The sequence below is a fragment of the Leopardus geoffroyi genome, chromosome C3 (assembly GCF_018350155.1).
Source record: "Leopardus geoffroyi isolate Oge1 chromosome C3, O.geoffroyi_Oge1_pat1.0, whole genome shotgun sequence".
In the NCBI taxonomy this organism is placed as follows: domain Eukaryota; kingdom Metazoa; phylum Chordata; class Mammalia; order Carnivora; family Felidae; genus Leopardus; species Leopardus geoffroyi.
In genome coordinates, this window is record NC_059338.1 from 50,749,025 (window position 1) to 50,770,710 (window position 21,686).

At 50.1% G+C, this 21,686-nt stretch overlaps 1 protein-coding gene across 5 annotated transcripts in view; it reads left to right on the forward strand.

The window, feature by feature from the left end:
• ASTN1 (astrotactin 1) overlaps positions 1-21,686 on the forward strand; it is a 305,254-nt gene that overhangs the window by 274,440 nt on the left and 9,128 nt on the right. For all 5 annotated transcript variants that reach the window (XM_045452809.1, XM_045452805.1, XM_045452807.1 and 2 more), the window contains 4 exons: positions 3,924-4,057; positions 8,076-8,227; positions 9,275-9,410; positions 13,441-13,541. In XM_045452809.1, the coding sequence (XP_045308765.1) occupies positions 3,924-4,057; positions 8,076-8,227; positions 9,275-9,410; positions 13,441-13,541 (523 nt within the window). The remainder of the gene's footprint in view (positions 1-3,923; positions 4,058-8,075; positions 8,228-9,274; positions 9,411-13,440; positions 13,542-21,686) is intronic.

Below are 21,686 nucleotides of genomic sequence, written 5' to 3' on the forward strand. Positions count from 1 at the left end.
TATGTTCTATCCTCCAAATTTTAACTCTTTGTACCTCCTTAAACACATTTTCTGTTGTGCATCTAGCCCTTCACACTTGTCACTCTCGCTCCCAGGAATGGCTTGTCATACATTTCTGCCACTGGCAAACTCCTGCTGTGAAGTGTTTCCAGGTTTCAGCTCAAGCGTCACCCGCTGTGACAAGCCTTCCCTTGTTCTCCGAGGCCAACCCGTGTGCTTTCACGGCACATTGTCTGTATCCATACATCTTCTGGAACGCGTATCACCTCCTATCACAAGTGTTCACATGGTTCACTCTCCTGGAGACCCTGAGAAGCACTCGTTCTTCTGTGGAACCCCAGTGCCGAGTTGTAGTGGACACATAGTGAGCACTTTGCTGAATCAATGAATGAAATGAATAAATGGAGGAATGAAGGGACCGGTGAACTTGGCTCGAAAGTTCAGCTGCTTTCCTTAGAACAAAATAATAACAAAAATGGGAAAATCCCATTTCTTTTCTGGAATCAGGATTAAATCTCATAACAAATGAGGACTCCCCAGGCAATGCCTGACACATTGCAGATACTAAGAAAAATGTTAATTTTTTTCCCCTTCCTTTCCAAAAGGCCCTCTTCTTGATTCCTCTCTTCTACCCTGTCCTGCCTTCTGCAGCTAGCTATGGCCCAGGATTGAGGGAATCAGAACTCGTGGAATTGTGTGCGTCAAAAGTGGAAAGTTAAAGCTTTTGAAGAAATGTTTGTTGTCATAAGTGTTGGTCCTTACTCCTTTGGGTTGGAAATCTGATAATGTTGTTCCCCTATTTAAAACACTTTAATGGGGCACCTCAGTGGCTCAGCCAGTGAGTGTGGACTCTTGATCTCAGCTCAGGTCATGATCTCACAGTTCATGAGATCGAGCCCCAAGTCTGGCTTTGTGCTGACAGTATGGAGCCTGCTTGGGACTCTCTGTCTCTCCCTCTCTCTCTCTGCCCCTCACCCACTCTTTCTCTCTCAAAAATAAATAACCATAAAAAATAACCACTTTAATGGCTTGCGGCTGCCCTCAGAATGTGACACTGCCCCTCACCATGGCCCACACGACCTCTGTAACACACCCCACACCTTCCTATGTGCTGAGAACCTCTTCCCCCTTCACTCTGTCTCTTAGAGCCAGAGCAACCTTTTCTCCGTTGATTTTATTTTATTTTTTTTAATTTTTTTTTAACGTTTATTTATTTTTGAGACAGAGAGAGACAGAGCATGAACAGGGGAGGGGCAGAGAGAGAGGGAGACACAGAACTGGAAGCAGGCTCCAGGCTCTGAGCCATCAGCCCAGAGCCTGACGTGGGGCTCGAACTCACGGACTGTGAGATTGTGACCTGAGCTGAAGTCGGACGCTTAACCGACTGAGCCACCCAGGCGCCCCTTCTCCGTTGATTTTAGAGGTCAAGTTTCATCCAGGCTGAAGTCTTCTTAATATTGGTTTTTCCACCTGGAACACTTCCCCATCTTTTGTAATCAGACTCCTGACCTGTCCCTCCAAGTTCAATAAAAACACATCCTCAGGGAGGCTTTCCCAAACTCCTCTGTGAGACCAGCCACCCTCCTTGTCCCTCCTGCCACATTTCACCCTTTTCCGTTGGAGCCCCCACCACCCAGTTGTAGTTATTTGGCTACTTATGTAACTTGTGCTTGTTTATTCTTTTGCTGCAAGATTTATGTGGGCAGAGACTGTATATATCTTATGCATCACTGTATCCTTAACGCCAAGCACAGGAAACACCCCCACAGGTGCTTGGCTAGTAATTGTTGATGGAAGACTGTAAGCGGGCAGCCACAATTTCCTCTCTATTCTACCGATCTCAATGAAAGTCTGTTTTCTTAGTTTAGAAAAGTATACTTTTGATTTGAATTTGGTTCAGGCAGGCAGAGCATAAAGTGAGCACCTACCGTGCGCCCGGCTTCATGCTGGGAACTGGCAGATCCAGCGTTTATGAAGAGAGCTTTGCTAGAAAGAGCCTGAGATGTAGCATGGGTCACCTTGAGCTCAGGTTCTGTCACTGCCCCCATTCACTAGCCCGTGACCCTGAGCAGCTCACCTCACCTCTTTGACTCTAAGTGTCCTCCACTGTCAATCATAACCATTTTTCAAGGAGCTCAAACTAAAGTGTTAGCCCTACAAGGGCCTTGAGATTCTAAAACTGCACACATATTTTAGTGATACTCAGGAATTGGCCCCTGCTCCCTAGACGCTCCCAACCTGAGGGATTGGGATGAGGAAGATCAATATTGACCCTTATTTTCAACTATGTCAAGTTCTGAAGCAACGTAACTTGGGATACTGGTTTCAGCGTGGACATTTTGATTTTTGTAGGGCTTTCTCTCTCTCTTTTTTTTTCTTCTTCTCCTCTTTTTTTTTTTTTCTCCTTTTCCTTCCTTCTTTCTTTCCTTTCTCCCTCCCACCCCCCCTCCCCGTCTCTTTCTTTCAGTTTCTTGGCCCCAAATTTTCCATGTGGGTTTGGTAAGAGCGGGTCAGAGAGGAGAGACTCACAGGAAAAGCAGCGTTTGCAGTAGATGGGCTGACCCAGAGAGAAAGCTGACCTTGGCCAGCGTGGCCAGCCATGTGCCATGCGGCCAGCCTCCCCCTCTGCCCATCCCTGGCCTGGGGTTGAGGCAGCAGCACCCCGCTGAAGGGTCAGTGCCCGTCAGGATCTGCTTCCTCGCCAGAGAATTGCCCCATCTCAAGTTCTGCTCCTTGACTGGTCTAATTTTATCCTTTGTCCTTTTGTTTAATAGTGAATATCTGCTATGAAAACACTGTATATAAAGAATTGTTCTAGGCTCCGCGGCATTTATAAGCTTCCCCATAAGACCCCCCTCTGTCATTCAAACACAATAATAATTGCTGACATTTATTGATGACTGCTGTGTACTATTTATATGCGACTAGTGCGTGCATAGCACAAGTACTATGCTATGCCCTTTGGCGTATATTATTTCATGTGATCATCACAACCCTGTAAGGAAAGTGCTGTTTGTCTCCCGTCTTTCCAGTGAGGAAACATTTATGCAGTTGGCCCAAGGTCCCACGGCAGTGATTGGCAGAGCCGAAGTCCTCACCCAGAGCAGACAGCTCTGGAGCCCGGTTCTTAGCGTGTCGGCCGCACTTTCTGCCCTCTACCAGGAGAGAGAGGCCTCACACGCAATCACAACCCAAGGCAGAACTGTGTAATTATCGTATGTGGGCTACAAGGCGTGCTGAAGGAATGAGGAAGCCATGCTGGGCAGGGTGCAGAGGCCACACAAGGAGGCACAGAGAGGCATTTGAGAAAGGGCCAAGGGCCTCAGGGCAGAGGAAAGGGAGGTAAGGGCAGTGTATGGGACAGAGGTTACTGTCGCTAGGGTCCCGGGTGTGGAATGACGGCTGGAGTAGGAGGGAGAAGTAAGACTTGCTTCCAAAGTGACAGCCCTTCACCTGTCCCATTAATGAGAGAGAGGCACCCTACAGGTCCTGCGAGGTCTGGCTTCCCAGAAACGGTCTCCAGGGATTGGGAATTTTAGCTCAAAAAATGGTGAGGCGGTGCCACAGCCTACTGCCCGGATATTATTTAGAACCAAGCAGAGCCCTGGGGCGCCTGGGTGGCTCAGTTGGTTAAGTGTCCGACTCCTGCTCGGGTCATGATCTCTCGGCGTTGGGCTCTGTGCTGACAGCTCGGAGCCTGCTTCCGGCTCTCTGTCTGTCTGTCTCTCTCTCTCTCTCTGCCCCTCCCCTACTCGTGTGCTCTCTCTCTCTCTCTCTCTCCCTCACTCTCAAAAATAAATAAATGAACGTTTTTAAAAATGCAAAAACCAAGGAAGCAGACGGAGCCTCGATTCTGTCTCTCGACTGTGGTGGCCCAGCCCCGACTCCTGGACGCTCACTCTCTCCCCTGCCCTCTCTTGCAGCTCTTGCAGGAGGCCACCATGAGCTCCCTGTGGTGCTCAGGGACTGGAGACGTCATCGAGGACTGGTGTCGATGTGACTCCACCGCTTTTGGAGCTGATGGACTCCCCACCTGTGCGCCTCTCCCACAGCCTGTGTACGATTCCCCTTCTCTGCCTCTGTTGCATGCACGCCTCCGCACGCTTCTGCACACGTAGATTACAGAGGGTCCACTGTGTGCAAAGCAGTAGGCTGGGTGCTGGGTAAGAAAACCGCGAGGCAGTACCTGCCCTCGGCGAGCTTTCCATCTTCCGGGGGAGGCAGGCACACAGAGAAGCTGTAGGTAGAAGACAGACGATAAGAGTTCTAGGAGTTCTATGAGACGTTTCAGCCAAGTGTGAAAGGGAACGGTCAAGTCTGAATTTGGGGAATGGTGAAGCCTTCATGAAGGAGGTGGCCCTTGAATCTCTCCCTGAAGGTGGAGGGGGTAGGACAGCACGTGCAGATCAGAGGATAAAGTGGTGTCGCAAAGGAGGAAGTGAGAGGCCTGTAGCGAGCCGCTAACTAGGCCAAGGACGCCCTGGGTGGCGGCACCGTGTGGAGCCATTAGGTACTGTTATCACTTTCATTTAAGAGATTAGGAAATGCATTCAGATGGACTGAATTTTTCCAAGGTCACTGAGCAGGAAGCAGAACCACCACCGCTAAGAAGCTGGGATCTCAGCCGTGATCGTGTGGGAAGGACACGATAGAAAGATGACTTTAGGTAGAACCAGCAGGGAGCAGTGGGTGACTTGGTGGGAGGGGGAAAGAGGGATGAGTTGAGAATGGATGTTAAGACTCCTGCCCCTGTGGCTGGGAAGATGAATAGGCCACAGCTGAGAAAAGAAGCAGGCTTGAGGAAGAGGCTGTGTTCGTGTGGACCCGTCTTGGGGTTCTGTCAGGGCAGTCCTAATGGAGATAGATGTTCAGTGGTCAGAGGGAAAGACAGTCTGGAGCTCTGTAGAAAATATAGACACTAGGGGGCGCCTGGTTGGCTCAGTCGTTTAAGCACCCAACTTCTTCGGCTCAGGTCATGATCCCACGGTGTGTGGGTTCAAGCCGCACGTCGGGCTCTGTGCTGACAGCTCAGAGCCTGGAGCCTGCTTCGGATTCTGCGCCTCCCATTCTCTCTCTGCCCCTCCCCGACTAGCGTGCTCTCTCTCTCTCTCTCTCTCTCAAAATAAATAAACACTTTAAAAAAAAGATAGGCACTAAAGATAAGATTTAAATCAACCCCAAAGAAATGAGAGATGCAACCACAGCTATGAGAAGGGCTGCTCCAGAGTAAGTATAAACTGGGAAGAAGAGAGTTGGGGATGAGCATCAGGGGGTATGTGCCTTTGAGGAGTGAACAGAGTACAGAGGGCTGCTAGGGTGGTTCACGGTGAACATGTCCAATTTCCTTGCCCTCAGGGGAAGGCTGAACAGAACTGGTGAAATTCCTGTAAAGGGCCTGAGGCAGGAACCGCCTTAGCCTCTACTGTGGCATCTGCCCTAGAGGTGAAGCACAGACATATGGTGTCTAATAAAGAGTGCTGGCAGGAATAGCCGGACCTGCGTGGCCCCGTGGGTTGCTGAGGCAGAGAAAGCCCAAAGGGAGGATCAGGACCAGCGGGAACAGGAGGCCCGAGTCAGCAAGAGCGAGCCGGCAGGAGGAAACCAGCAAGTGGGAGGCTGGTTCTGTTGGACGCTGCCCTCTGGCCTGTTGCATGGGAGCACAGGTGGGCATTACCAACGGGCCAGGATGAGCAGGAAGAGAACCGAGAAGGAGGAGGACACAACAGTAGACGGTCAGTCCAGACCAGTGTTGTCTACACGACCTCTCTCTAAGGGTAGTTTTAGATACACCGGCCCTTCGTTCCTTGCTCTTTACGGCCATGACTTGGACCTCTTGAGTCAAAAGAGAATCAAGCTCATTGTCAGTAGAAGTCCTTTCTTTTGGTATAAAGGGGGCCACTGGAAGCAGATGATGCTTCTGGATGGATTCACCAACTAAGAAAATTACCTTTGACACAACACTGAAGCCGCCAAATAGTTATCACTAGGTGGACACAAGAGCCAACCATTTGTGTCTTAGGGCTGATTTTTTCTCCAAACCTGTGTTTACTATATGTCATCGCTAAAGATCAAATTGGGCTAACTTTCCATAAGCAGAGGTTCCATAAGCAGGAGCCTCTATTAAGGACTTCACTTCTTGTGTCAACTTTAATCACTTCTTTAGTGGCAGACGTTAGTTTCTTGAATGTTGACTGGCCATTGGAAATAGAAATGCACTCTGGTTTTACACGAGTCTCTGTAATCACGCACGCAATTTTTCAGGAGAGGGGGGCTTCAGTCCATATTTTCATAGAATCCGAGTTCTCAGAAAGGCTTAGTTACTCACTTAAGCTTCCTAATGCTTTTTCTTCAAAATAGCACTCTGCATATGACTCTAATTAATGAATTTGTCAATATCCGCACTGTTTTGGGTCTATTCCATCTTTAATGTCATATGCAAACTATGAGCTCCTTCAGAGTAAGCCACTAAAGAGCATGTGTTTTGCATTATTTTCCCACTGGTTAAATTCCTTGCTATTGCTCCCACAGCCTCCCGTGATTTCTTCTTAAAGTTCTTATCACACATTATTATAAGCACATGTATAGTTGTCTGTCGACCACTCCCCTGCATCTTTAGCCCCAAGGTCATTCTGACAATAGGTGTTTAACAAATATTTGCTGAATTGAAATTGACTTTTGCTTTAGTGTGCTCCATCCACAGCACCTTGCACAGTGATCCCTGAGACCAGTGACAGGCATCTGTGAGCTGAGTGGAGACCAGAGGATGATGATTGTGGGAGGTTGTGAGATATGGGACCCGAGGCCAAGGGTGAATGGCAGGGATGCATGTGAAGGAGGGAGACTGGAGTGAACAGGAACTGGGAAAATCCCCAGAAACCCGTGGTCTAGGAAGAAACGGGGAATTGGAAGCAAGTGAGAAACGTGAGACACACATACAAAGTCAGAACAAGGCAGCAAATTGAAACCACGGGGACCATTAGGAGATCCATACCACCAAATCTCAGTGTGTCTTGAGTACAAAGAGGTATGAGATGGGAAGGCAAAAGAGTGGCCAAAATAGACAATCTGCATGGAAGGAGGAGACTATGAATTGGAAAAAACAAAGAAATACTGGAGTTGGGAATCAGGATATTCAAAGAAACCCGAGAGCAAAGAAAGAAACTGAAATCAGAGTTTGCAGACATAGGACATCACCCCGAAGAGAACTTTTTAACATGTTGTCACATCTCTCTTGTCCAGTAAAGCCCCCATGTGTGCGTTGCCTCCACACCGAGCCTGTTGCAAAGCCCGGCCAGCAGATCCATAGCAAGGATGGAAGCCAGCGTTCCCCCCCCAACAGGGCAGATCCTGGTAACACTATGGAAACTGAGCTGATCATGGCCTTGTTAATGCAGGGCTCTCCAAGACACCACTTTCACTGAGCCTTCGTATGAGCTTTTTTAAGCACATCTTCCTATTTTCAAGAGCAAATCCAGAAATGATATCTCCAAGCCATATAAAGGGCCACCCCGAAAGCCCTATCCATTGACCCTATAAGCCCTATCCATTGACCCTATAAGATGCAGGTGTTCGTTCATTTTTGATTCACTTACTTACAAATATAGGTTGAGTTCCTAACCTATAACAGGCACTTAGAGTAATAAAATGTAGATTTCTGGGATCTTCAAGAACCATTGGTCTCTAGTGAAGGAGACAGGCGCTCAGAGAGATCATTGTAGCAGTTGGTTAAGAAAAGTTAGAAGCGGGGCGCCTGGGTGGCGCAGTCGGTTAAGCGTCCGACTTCAGCCAGGTCACGATCTCGCGGTCTGTGAGTTCGAGCCCCGCGTCGGGCTCTGGGCTGATGGCTCAGAGCCTGGAGCCTGTTTCCGATTCTGCGTCTCCCTCTCTCTCTGCCCCTCCCCCGTTCATGCTCTGTCTCTCTCTGTCCCAAAAATAAACGTTGAAAAAAAAAAAAAAAAAAGAAAGGTTAGAAGGAAGACTTCAGGGTGTAACAGTTGAGAAGATGGCCAGTATCAGAAAAAAATTGAAGGTGTCAACAGGGACCCCATGTGTTGTTTCTTTCTGTATGCACTCAGGCTGAGACTCTCCACGGCTCATGAGCCCAGCAGCACCCTTGTGGTCCTGGAGTGGGAACACTCAGAGCCTCCGATCGGGGTGCAGATTGTAGATTACCTCATCCGTCAAGAAAAGGTCACTGACAGGATGGACCACTCCAAAGTGGAGACAGGTGAGCATCTCCGACTTCGTGGGCTCATCTTGATCCATTGGTGAAAAGAAGAAAGAAGAAAAACGCCCTGCCTCCTGGCCTTTGCTCCCGGTCCCCTGTGTCCCAGGGCAGTGCAGGAGGAGCGGGGACAAGCTAGAACAGCCATCTTGCCCACGTAAGAGTTTTTGCATGGCGAGCTATCTGACAAAGTCTTGTTTTGATTTTGTTTTTCTTTTTGTTTATTACAGAGGTGTCCATTTCACTGCCTCTAGGCACACTCACAAAGAAACAATACAGTACACTAGTTATCCTAGCCCACAATTAGGAAACAATTCTGTGCTAACCACTGCCATGATTACAGAAAAAAAAAAATTCCTTTGCTAATAACCCCCCTCCAGGCACAAGCATGTGCAAACAGATGTGCTTACCCCGTGTCTTGTCCTAAAGCAAACTCTGCTTTCCCAGGTCCAGCTAGAAGAGGGAAGTCTTAAAGAACGGGAAATGCCCCATGAAAAATGTTCCATGCCTTAGGATTTTGCTGCCTACACATAGGGAAAGATCAACATAAATCGTGCCTAAGACTTATGCGTGAGTGTGGTCGCCAACGGGAGAGTGGCATCCACAGTCCGACTCAGGGTACATGGCTTCTTTTGAAACCATCACTCGGGCTGAGAGACCTATGCAGTGCCTTCGGGTGTGGAGAATGTCTCTTGCTTCCCCGAAGGCTCTTTTCCTGCTGTGTACAGGTACTGCAAAGGTCTGGCAGTGACCACTGACCACAGCAGCTGTTCTCTGCCCTCGCCAAGAACATTTCATAAAAGAGCTCACAGATGGGGTATGCATGTCTTGCATCCGGAGTTGTATCTGCAACTCTGGACAAACGGCTCTAAATTGACGAAACACGAAGCGAAGAGCCAATTCCTTCTAGGTCTTTTTTCTCTGCAGCAATTCGAGAAGACTGGGCACCAAGCAGTGTTAATGTTAAGTTCTCATTGAACTGACGCCATGCCCTCACCGCTTGGCCGTCGTTGTTTCTCATGGCCTTTTCCGTTCCTTCCCCCTGGGCAGAAACGGTGCTGAGCTTTGTGGACGACATCATCTCTGGAGCCAAGTCTCCTTGTGCCATGCCCTCTCAGGTGCCAGACAAGCAGCTTACCACCATCTCTCTGATCATTCGGTGCCTGGAACCGGACACCATCTACATGTGAGTGACACACATCCGCCTAGTGATTCTTTGCCCTGAACGTCCTGAGGCTCAAAGGTCCTTCTGTTTTGTTGCTTGAGTTCCTTCGGAAACTTGGGGAAATATTTTGAGTTTCTCAAGTCCTCTCCCCATCGGCGTTAGGGAGAGCTTTCTAGGGCCTGGAAAGGGAGGATGAAGAAAGGCTGGATAGCCCCATCCTTCAAAGACTCTGCCATGCAGAGAGGACAGATACAAACAAGTCACTTTCATATCGGGTAGGAAGAAAGAAATGCTAGATGGGAGAACAAGGAACGTGTGGTAGAAGGCAAAAGGAAGGAATGGTGAATTCTGACTAGAGTGGACATCGTCTGACTTGGGTTGTGTACAATTTCCATAGGTAGAGTGATGTTGGAAAAGGCACAGCAGCCTAGGGAGCCAGCAAGGGCAAAAGCAAAGAGGCATGAAGGTGAGTAGCGAGTAGTCCCGTAGAGCAGAAGCAGATGGTGAGTAAAAGGGAATGGAAGAAAGTGAGTCCGGAAAAATAAAGTGAATGCTGTAAGTCAGGGGAGATTATTCATTTTGTTAGATGAAAGGTGTAGAATGCCAAGAACTCTGCTTTTTTCTTTAAAATTTTTTTAATGTTTGTTTATTTTTGAGAGAGAGAGAGAGAGAGACCCAAGTGGGCGAGGGGCAGAGAGCGAGGCAGACACAGAATCCGAAACAGGCTCCAGGCTCCGAGCTGTCAGCACAGAGCCTGACATGGGGCTCGAACCCAAGGACAGCGAGATCATGGCCTGAGCCGAAGTCAGATGCTCAACCGACCTGAGCTGAAATCGGAGGCTCAACCGACTGAGCCACCCAGGTGCCCCAAGAACTCTGCTTTTTTAGAAAGCTAGCTCTAGTGACTTTGAGAGAGTTTCTAGAGGTTAGAGATGGTCAGCACTTTTCTTCAAAGGACAGTGGACTTCTGTATCATGGCACTTGGAACAGCCCTGTGCTCTCAGGGAGCTCTTCCTCATTTTGCCCTGAGCTCCTGGAACAATTGTAAAATATTTTGTGAAGCAGAGACGTAAAAGACTCCAAAAGAGGGAGACATGGAAGGAGTGTAAGTCATGATGGGAAAATTGGCGGGGAGGGGGAGAGGCAGAATTCCTAGTGACGTCATTTTGGGACCTTTTGACCCCATCGGTATGAAAAACATGTAACAGTTTACAGATGAGGTCACAAGAATAGAGTCAGAGTAGCCAGAATAAATCATCTCCATTTCCACAGTTAAAGAATTCAGAGGTGAAAAGCCCTAGAAGTGTGAGTGGCATTGATTGCAAAATGAACTTAGATGCTCAGCCTGCATATCTTCAATCTAGGAAAAAGAGTAACTAGGGGGCCATACGAGTAAAATACATAAAGACAAGGGATATTCTAGAGGAGCTGGGAAATACAGAGAGCCTCCTTGTGATTCTTAGCGGCTCTCGTGCTGTTGGGCAGCACGAACCCTGTATGAGCAAAGCTTCTTAGCTTTAGGAGCAAAGATTAGGGAGGGTGGACCACCTCACCTGCTGTCAAATGCCTCTAATTCGGTGAAACTGGAATTCTCATTTCTAGCAAAGGCTCCATAATTCCTGCCACTAAGTCACAACTGTTAATTAGGAATTTTGAAATTCCTATGAGCCAGCCCTTACCCATCTTGGGACCCTCCTCATGTTGGCCTGACTGGGCCATATTTCCTGATCAAAGACCGGAGACCGATACCTTCTCCCACTCTGCTATCTTTGGGGAGCTTCCAGTATTGGTGTCTCGTATAACACGAACTGTCTGTCAGTGTCGATTACTGGGGAAGTCAGAGACAGCGCCCCGGGGGGCCGAGGGAAGGAGCAGCCAGCTCTGCGGCACTCCACTAGGTGGCGCTGCAGATCACTCGAAGAGGGCCGTGGAGGGCCCGGGAGAGTCGTTCCTCTCCGCAGAGGATCAGGAGAAGCCAGACCTTCAGTCCCTGGTGCAAGGAGGGAGCCCTGGATTAGTTGTTGGAAACACTTGGCCCCTAGCCTGGTTTTGTTTCTAAGCACTAAGTAATTCTAAGCAAGATTGCAACTAAGTTTTCTGATCATTAAGATGGAGAGGTCAGCCTTCGTTTATGGAGTGCTTACTATGCCTGGGAGCCTCGGGGACCCTGTGAGGTCGGGGTTTCGCTCCCATTTTATAGTTGAGGAAAACAGAGGTTCAGCAACATGGAGTAACTTCCACAGAATTGCAGGCTGGTTGTCTGGGGTGTGGCGGTGGTTCAGAATTGAATCGGGGTTTGCATTTTCTTCACTCACTGCTTCTCGCTCCCCAGCCACTCCAGGCTGCTGCCATGACCTCATTACCTCACACGAAGGCTTAGGGCTGGTTCTTCTCCTGGGCTCCATGGAAGGAGACGTGCATTTCAGCCCAGCTGGCTTATTTTGCCATCCTATCTGTGCATTTTATTTAATGCATTAAAAAAACATTCTTCTGAGGATTCTCGGTCCACAGTACAAAAATGTTTAAGAATCCCCGGTTGAGATCCCACAGTTTGTGAGATCGAGCCGCGCGTCGGGCTCTGCACTGACATTGTGGAGCCTGCTTGGGAGGCCCAGAGGATGAGAAACTCCAGTGACCGCCATTGCTGAGGATCCAAGCAGCCACTGGGAAGCTGTGTGGGGCCGGTGTGGCACAGAGGGACCACTCAGACCTAGGAGGAGAGGGCTGGCAGGGAGAGGGTAGCAGGGTGCCGGAATTTGGACCAGGGTCAGATGAGGTTTAGGACCAGGCAAGATGGTGGATCTGAACTAAGGAGCAGAGGCCAGTGGAACAGACTGAGCCGCCTTGTGGAGATAGGAGGGAAAGCCTAGCACCGGCCCCAGCCTGACTGACAGCCAGGAGCCCAGGCAGTCCTGCGGGGCCCACAGGTGTGGTCTGGGCTCTGCCCCCAGGCAGCTCGTCCCATTCTCAGTCCCAGCAGCCCGCGTTTCCACTTGGGGCTTCTGGTCCGTGGTGGGGTGGAACTAGCCGTACATGGGAAGCAGGCCCCCAGCCACAGGCAAGTCAGGACCCCTCAACGCTGGCTGTTCCGCTTCTGACTTCAAAAGGGAGAAACTGTCCTCGGCCCTCGGCGTCACCATGCCATCTGAGCACAAGACAGGACAGAACAGAATGAACGCGATTTACTCAGTGTCGCCGGTTTCCGGGTATTGTCCTCGGTCTTTCGGGATGTAATGATCTCATTTCGGCCTCACAGGGACCTGCAGGCGGGTTCATCATCATCCCGTTTCACAGATGAGAGAAAGTAGAGAGCTCAGAGGATTTAGCTGTAACTCCCCACGGCAGGAAGTGGGGCCTCGGACCCGAGTTCTGGCCCCAGGTTCCTTGGACACATACATCTTCACTCAGCTCAGTGGCCATCAGAGTAGAAGTGGAAGGCTTGTGGGGCGCCTGGGTGGCTCAGTCGGTTAAGCGTCCGACTTCGGCTCAGGTCATGATCTCGCGGTCCGTGAGTTCGAGCCCCGCGTCGGGCTCTGGGCGGATGGCTCAGAGCCTGGAGCCTGCTTCCGATTCTGTGTCTCCCTCTCTCTCTGCCCCTCCCCCGTTCATGCTCTGTCTCTCTCTCTGTCTCAAAAATAAATAAACGTTAAAAAAAAAAAAAAAAAAAAAAAAAAAAAGAAGTGGAAGGCTTGTTAGAGCACCCCTCTGGAGTTTCCGATTCAGTAGGTCTGGGCCAGACGGGAGAACTTTTATGGCTGCCGAGTACCCAGGTGAGGCCGATGCTGCTGGGCTGAGGGCCCCCCTTTGAGAACCACTGCTCGGTGCCCTGATGCCTTCTGCCAAGTAGTATACCCAAGGCACCCCGTTCCAACCCAGGACCCGCCGGGAAGCCACGAGAGGCTCTGGGCTACACACCTCATGACGTGAGTGGTAGCAGCAGGTTGACACAAGGCTGCGAGAATGGCCGGGGCCAAACCTGCCCAAGCACAGCTTGACTGTCAGCCAGGCCCTCAGCTTCTCTCTGACGACCACTTCCTCCCCCTTCTGCCAGGTTCACCCTGTGGGGCGTGGACAACACCGGACGGCGTTCCAGGCCCAGCGACGTGATCGTAAAGACCCCTTGCCCCGTGGTGGATGATGTCAAAGCCCAAGGTGAGTGACGCCGGGGCCGGCAGAGCCTGCGGGGGGCCGAAAGCGGGAGCAAGGGAGTCAGACAGAACGTGGGTTCCGCGGAGAAGGGGGAGGATGCGAGGCCCAGCCCAGGGGCGGCACCTGTCTGATCGCCTCCGCCTCTGCCTCTGGTGGAGAGCCTCACGGTCCACCGCTATTTCACACGTTCCGAGAGTCAGGCAGCTGGCACGACATGCTGACGAAAGCCCTGGGCACGCACAGGCGACAACACCAAACGCTTGGGTGTGCGTTTGGAAGTGCCCGTGACCTCGGCCCTCAGGACCCAGATCACTTGCTGGCTTCGTGTGTTTGTGCACATCTGAAGGGTTATTTTGAATTAAAGCATAGAGAGTCTGCAGGTGGGGAATTAATTACCGTATCCCCCCCCCCAAAGATGTTTCCAAATCCTTAATTCTGTATTTCAGAGTGTCCGTGGGCCAGTCCCTTGGTAGAGAATTGTCCCTCTTCAGTGCACTGGAATAGGCCCTTGTCACTTAAGGGGTTTGCCTCCGTCAACATCCGTGGCACAAACAGCACACTTGCTAGAGATCCCCTTCCTCATGTTGCCCCCTGGCGCGTCTCGAGAGCGTCCCCTGCTCTGAGGCTTATCACGTGGCCTCCAGAGCCAGGATTTGGCCGTCCCGGGCACCCCTTCTGCAGAGCTCTGACGCCAAGCACAGTGCCCTGCCCAGCCACCGCCGTCTCTCCGGTGGCCTAGGGCCGATTTGATTTGCACGTGAGCGGAGACACGGGCCGACTCTGGGAGCTCCGGCCATGCAAGTTTCAGGAAGGGAAGTGGGGTGGCCAAGCTGATTGCTGGCCCCGCCGGTGGCCTTCCGGGTGGCTCCTGGCTCCAGGAGTATCGGGTTGCCCGTGAGGGACACGGTCCCACAGCGTTCCAGGGGCACGCGCAGCGATGTGAAAACACACGGGGAAGAGTGCCCCAGACCTACGTTAACTGGAACCACTGGCGCGGTAGCCCTCACAGCTCCTGGAAGGATCCTCGTAGTTACGGCCTCACTGAACACGTGTGGCCTGTGAAGAGCGCGGTTATTTTCCACACAGCGATCTGCCCCTGTTCGGGCCCCTTCTTAAAACTCTTCAAGGATTGCCATGCCTCTCGTGACAGAGACCAAAATACTCACCAGACACACAGGACCTGACTGAGGCGACCCTGGCCCACTTTGCCAGCCTCTTCCTGTCCCCTCTCCCCATCAATCTCTGCGTCTCTGCCTCACTGCCTTTCTCAGGTCCCCCACGCCATTTCCGCTCCCGCCGCTGGTCTCGTTGCCTCCAGTGCTCTCCACCCCCAGCCCTGAGCGAACTGATTAACTCCCCTCCACCTGCAGATTCGGGATCCGGTGTCCCTTCCTCAGGACAGGCACTGCTGGAGGTTCCGCAGCACCACGTTACTTTCCTTCGGAACATTCATCTCCGTTTGTTAGTATCCTCACGGGCCCAGTATCTGTCGCTGGACAGTGAGTTCTGCTAGAGCGGAATCTGCTTTGTTGGCTCACTGTCACGTCCCTAATGCTTCGAAGGAAGGCAGCATGGTGACCGACTGGTGACAGGAAAATTTAGGCTCTGGAGTCAGACCATCCAGGTTCAGATTCCTGATCTGCTGGCTACTTGACCTTGAGCAGCTGACCTCACCTCATGTCTCCGTTTACTGATCTATAAAATGGGGGAAGGGATAAGACTACCCTACCTGATAAGAGTCTAATAAGAGTCAAATGAGTGAATTTACTTTAAGTCTTTTTCTCGTGCCCATCCTGTAGGAACGGTGCAGATGTTAGGGAACATACATTCTAAGATGGTGCCCCTCATGGCCAACCGGATACAACTGGAGTCAGGAGCCCAAATGAGGTGATGTAAGGGGTATGAGCAAATTGCTTGGCCACAACATTTCTCTGGATGAAACTAGCTCAGCTTAGAATTCCAGCCTCAAAGTCTCCGTGACTACAGAAATACCGCCGCTTACCATGCGGAGTCTGCTTTCCGATAGGGACCCGGTAAGCATTTACTGAATGGATAGAATATTGCCCCCATTTTATGGGTGCAGAAATTGAGATTCGGAGCCGAGTGAACAGCTGACCAGGGTCACAAAGTGAGCAGCTAACAGCCTCAGCACTCAGACCCATTATTTGACATCAGTTCCCACTTTGCCTATAATGTTAAATTAGATATTTAGAAGGTCATTGTGTAAAAGAGTGAAAACCTGTCTTTGAATGAATAAAAGGCCTACATTTTAAGCAGAGTGTTCAAGTTAGGTGGCGGGGGGAAAAAATCCCCCTTTTTTAGAACTATGAGAATCCACTGGGACGCTTCTCTCCAGAGTGAGCGCTGCCTGGCTGATAGGGTATGGACCAAATGACTTTGGAAGGTCTCGAAATCCCTAGATGATGAAACCAGAGTCTGGGGTTGCAATGAGAGGCTATCTGGACAGGACCAGCGGCCCCCTTATGTCATCACTGTTGATTTCTTACTCCAAGCCAGAGAGGAGCAGGTTGTGGGAAGGTGCCCCAGTTATTTCTGTTTTGGAAAATTTGCTGATGTCTCTGCCGGCAGAAGTGGGCCCCTTGGACTTGCCTGCGGAAGAGGCCTCAGGCTGGTGGGGCATCAGGGGCGGGATCAGCAGGTAGGAGATTTGTAGCACAGTGCTACCTGTGGGAACAGATGGACAGACCGCGACACTGGACCAAAGAATGGCCAACGTAGAGAGCTGGCCTGGGAGAGACCACTATTCCGATTCTCTGTGGGGCTCCTTTGGGTTAATTCAGCCCCCAAAGTGAATCAAGACGTGCGGCTGCCCCCTTGGGCTCCCTGACAGAGCAGAGTGTCTGGAAGCCCAGCAGACCAGCTGGGGAGCAGGAGAGTCAATTTATTGCTGAGAGAATGACACAGCGTCACCAGGTGCTTTTACTCTTCAGCCAAAAGGGGGTCCTGTAGGGGGCAAACGTGCAGATTAATGGCCTGGACTAATTGAGGGGATCCTCACAAATTAATACAGTTCTAGCAGCTGTACCAAAAAACCATATGCTTTGCCTCCTTCAAACCCAGATGGTGGTCATAAATATAACTCACTTGGGTCTGAGTTTAAATCTAGTAACAAATGGGAATTACCTTTTAAGTGACCCGGAGCTTGACCTCGGCTCCTAATTACCCAGCAGGAAGCTAGACTCTATTCCTTGTACGCACACTTTTCCTATGAAGAATTTTATCACATCATGACACTAAAGCCACTGAGCCAGTGAGTTTCTCGTCATGTTCTCCTGAAAGCACCCTTCCCGGGAGGAACGAGCTAGTGTCCATGATAAGACCAGCCTGGTCTCCAAGCTGAGGGCAGAATCTTAACTGGCATGGTTTGGAAGAGGGTGGAGAAGAATACACGCTGATACTGGGGGAAAATCATTGCAGAAGGAGGAACAGCACGAAAGAGATGCTTGGTGTGTTTAAAGATGTGGAAGGAGGCCCCCATGGTGGAGAGGGATGGGGAGGAGAGAGGGCAAAGAGGAGTTCAGAGGGACGGTGGGGTGGATCCCATGGGGCCCCAGTGCAGGGCTGAGGATTCAACCTGGGATTCAGAAGGGAAGCAATGGAGCCCTTCAAGTGGAAGAGGGACATGATTGGACTCCACATTGTCCGGGAGCATTCATCTGCTGTGCTGAGAGTGGACTCCAGATAGCAGGTCCGAGATAGAAGTGGGGAGCCAAGGCTGTGGCAGTGACAGAGGAGAGGGGATGCTTGCGAGGGCCGTGGTGCCGAGTGGGCCAGTCCTAAGTTATTTTGATGGTAGGACCAAGAGGATTTGCTGATGGCTTGGATGTGGGACAGGAGAGAAAGAGGTCATGCTAGGCGTCATACGTTGTGAGAAGGGCTGGGCAGGGGTGTGTTGAGAATGCCAACGGAGCACGAGCAGAACCACCTAGCTCAGTGGCTTGTGACTGTCCCCGAGCAGATCCCAGGAGCCTGTATGAAGACAGAGAAGAGACAAAGGATGGAGCAAGCCGGCTGAGGGCACAGGCCATGGGCCATGTGGATGGTGCCAGGTAGAGAGGGAGGCAGACAGAGCCGATGCCTGAAGTGAGCGGTGGTTTCCATCGCCGAAGGACAGATTGACAGCAGGAAGAAGTACAGGAAGTTTGAAAGGAGGTTGTGTTGACAGTATGTGATCCTGGGATTTACTGGGACAAAGCTGGACAAGGTCTCAGACAGGATAATTGACTCCTGATGGCTGGGGGATCTAGTCCTAAAGAGGACTTTCATGTCGACGGTGAAGTTGCCCTAAATGGTGATGAGAAATGAGGTGGAAAAGATGAATTAGATGCCGGATTCTTTCGTGGAAGAATGGTCAGGAAATAAGCAGGGGGAAATAGGAAGAGGCAGGTGAGTTTCTAAGGTGGAGGGATGTTTATGTATGTACGGAGAGAGCAGTAAATTGTTTGCAAGTACTCGTGAGAGGCTGAGAGGCTGCCCTTCTCTGGGGGCATGGGAGGATTCCTCTGTGTGGGAGAATGCTTCAGGAAGGTTTCTGCCAACACAGGGACATTAGGAACGTTTGCCAAGGTCAAGGGGAAAGGGAGAGCAATTTGCCATATTGCCGGTCCCAGAGGAAGCAAGGAAACCCTTGAGAGGATTAATTTCTCTAGCGTAGTGGTTCTCAAAGTGTGATCAGACCAATAGCAGCAGCCTCACCTTGGAACCTGCTAGAAAGGCAAATTCTCAGGTTCCATCTGAGACCTACTGAATCAGGAACTCCAGAGGAACCATTAATCTGTGTTTTTCACAGGCCTTCCAGGTGGAGAATCAAATTTTATTCCCAGGGCTGAGAATCACGGGTGTGAAGGCAGCACAGAGCAGCCGGGGGAGGTGAGAGGCTGCAGGGGAAGGGGACAGAGGCTGGAGGGTGGGGGCGGGCGGTGTGGACGGTGCCAAGAAGGACAAAGATAGAAGCCAGGTGGGGTTCCTTGCCCTCATGTTTTCATATAGAATTCTGTGATCAGTTACTTCATTGTGGGGCCAGACAGACCCAGGGACTCATGACAATGGTGCCTTAGGACCTCCATTCAAGGAACTTTCGTTATAGCAGCAAGGAAGCCATTAGGAGGTATAGATGCTTCCAAGATTCTTATTTATTTCATAGTAAAAAGAGCAGCCACTGGGACGCCTGAGTGGCTCAGTGGGTCAAACGTCCAACTTTGGCCCAGGTCATGATCTTGCAGTTGGTGAGTTCGAGCCCCACATCAGGTTCTCTGCTGTCCGCATGGAGCCTGCTTTGGATCCTCTGTCCCACTCTGCCCCTCCCCCGCTCTCACGCCCTAGGGCTCAATCTCTGTCTCTCTCTGTCTGTCTCTCTTTCTCAAAAGTAAATAAACAAAAAAAAAAGAGCAGCCACTGCTGGGGTATAAGAAAGTTCACTTCTGCCCCAGGAATCCCCCCCCCCACCTCATTCAAATAAGACTATTTCCTGCAGTCTCTTGGACTCCTGTGTTTCAGTATCTCTCTCATGGCATTGGGAAAAGCTTGATCCAGTGATGAACCAGTAATAATCATAATAGTAAATAATAATAATAAAATAACATCCACCATCATTCGACTCTCACTCATCTTACTCCAAACATGGTGGCTTATTTGCTGTTTTCAGATATGCTGCCCATTATAGCCTAGGAGCTCTGTGCTGGCTTGCCTGTCCCTGGCATGCTCTTCCCCACGTCTCCCTGCAGCTCATCCCCTCCCAAGACCTCCAGGTCCTGGCTCCAGGGTAATCTTTTCAATAAGACCTATCATGGTGGGGCGCCTGGGTGGCTCAGTCAGTTGAGCAACTGACTTCGGCTCAGGTCATGATCTTGTGGTTCGTGGGTTCGAGCCCTGCATCAGGCTCTGTGCTGACAGCCCGGAGCCTGGAGCCTGCTTCAGATTCTGTGTCTCCCTCTCTTTCTGTTCCTCCCCTGCTCGTTCTCTGTCTCTCTGTGTCTCTCAAAAATAAATAAACGTTAAAAAAAAATAAGACCTATCATGGCCACGTGTTGAAAAATCTCAGGGCCCCACACAACTCCCCCATTCTTCCTTCTTCCGCTTGACTCTCTCCCACTTCCTTACAGACTCTATTGTACTTGCTATGTTTGTTGCTCCCCTAAATGCCTCCTATCACTGGACCGTAGTGCCTCGAGGGTGAGGACTTCTGTCAGTTTCTCCCTGATGTAGCCTGAGTGCCTAGAAAAATACCAAGTACATGGTGATTGTATTGAATGGATGAATACATGTATGCTTACTGTGTCCAGACATTGTGCTGAAGAAAGGCTTTATGTTTAACACCACTTAGTCTCACAATAATCTTGGAAGGTGTATGTTATTCACCGTCACAGAACAGAAAAGTCAACTAAGACCCAGAGAGGTTAAGTAATTTGTCCAAGGCCACACAGCTAGTGTAGTGGAACTCACCTTCATATGATGCTATATGCCATGGTGCCTGTTCTTAACCATCCTCTGCGTCTGAGGGCTTAAGTCCCAGCCCTGTTGGTTTATTCTGCTCCCTGAGAGGTGTCGTTTCCCTTTTAAGAACTAGTAACTCAGCTTGATTTTTTGTGATGAGTTATGTCTGTAGACTCCCTGCCATCCCTCCACCTGCATTTTAAGTATTCCTGAACACCATGCATTTTAAAGAGAGGAAGGACATATCCCTGTTTTGGATAACCCAAGTCTTCTGTGAAGCTGAAAGCTGGGTAAAATGATAACTAAAAATACCTTGTATTCTTTTCCATTCTTTGAGTTAATGACTTCTTGAGATGCTATGAAAGTTGATGAAATAACATCTCTAAATTTCGTCCGTGGAAATAGGAGGAACCAGAAATACTCACGCGCCAGGAACCTAGCATATAGATCCCTCTGAATATAGCATCGCGCTTACTGATGTAGGCTTGTAAGCACACCCTGGAGTTAGATTATCTTGGTTTTAGGAGATTTATGGTGGCATCTGGGCCTCTCCCACCTGGCCTCAGGCATATGTGCTGCTGCTAATGGAAAGCATCAGCCTTCTCTAGTTGGATATTACTGTTGTGTTATGAGAATAGTAAATACACCCGAAAACACCTTCTCAGCCATCTCTGTTCCTCTGCGGAGACAGTCATAACCAGGGCCTGGGGCCAGGGATGCTATTTCCCATCACCAGAAATAAGAACAGAGAGGCATCAATAAACAGAACCCCAGCCCTCCCTATCTGGGCTCTGGTCTGATCGCCCACATTCTTCCTCCTCTGGTCTTTCTTCTCTCAGTACACATTCCCCTCCTCTCACTGCAAACAATACGGCTGTTAGACTGGTCTCTCTGCTCCTGTCTGTCTCGGCTCCAGAAATGACAGGCTCCCTGCATACTTACTGGGAGTCCCTCTTACTCGACACCTAGGGGCCACCTATGGGTCTACCAGAAACAGTCACCTCAGATGTGCATCCACCGGGATTCTGCCTCCTGTGTCTTAAACTGGTGAAACACTCCAATCCCCTGAGCATTAGTGCCAAAGAGTAAAGGAGGACAGACATGGTTTTAAATCTTGACTCCAGCCCACACTGGCTATGTGACCTTGGGTGGGTGACCTGGCCTCTCTCCGAATGTCCCCGTGTGTAGGATTCAGACATTCGTATCCATCTTGCAGTGATGGTGTGAGGATGAGAGTTTATATATGTAAATTTCTTGACAATCAAGAGACCGTTAATAAGTAACTAGAGGTACTATAGATCGTCATATTCTAAGTCACTGTCCACTTTACCTCTTGATCCTATTTTAACAACCTGAGAATTTAAAAATCCTGAATATCTCAGTGGATTTCTGGACTGAAGTTATTTTTAATGCAGTTAAGGTGCTGGCCATCAGAGTTTGATTGCTAAAGGTTTGGTAGAGCATGGGATAGAGAAATATCACTGGATAGATCATGAGTTCTATTCTTTTAGCTAAGATGTTCTTTAACTACTATGTTGTTTGGCCCTGTGCTGGGCACTCAGGACGTGGAAGAAGCTCTGGCCCCCGTCCTCATAGGCGATGGGCAAGATAGAAAAGTAAGGAAATCATTGCAATGTCTGGACAGAGTAGGAGTAGAAATTTTCTTCCTTCCAACCCATAAAACTCCTACAACAA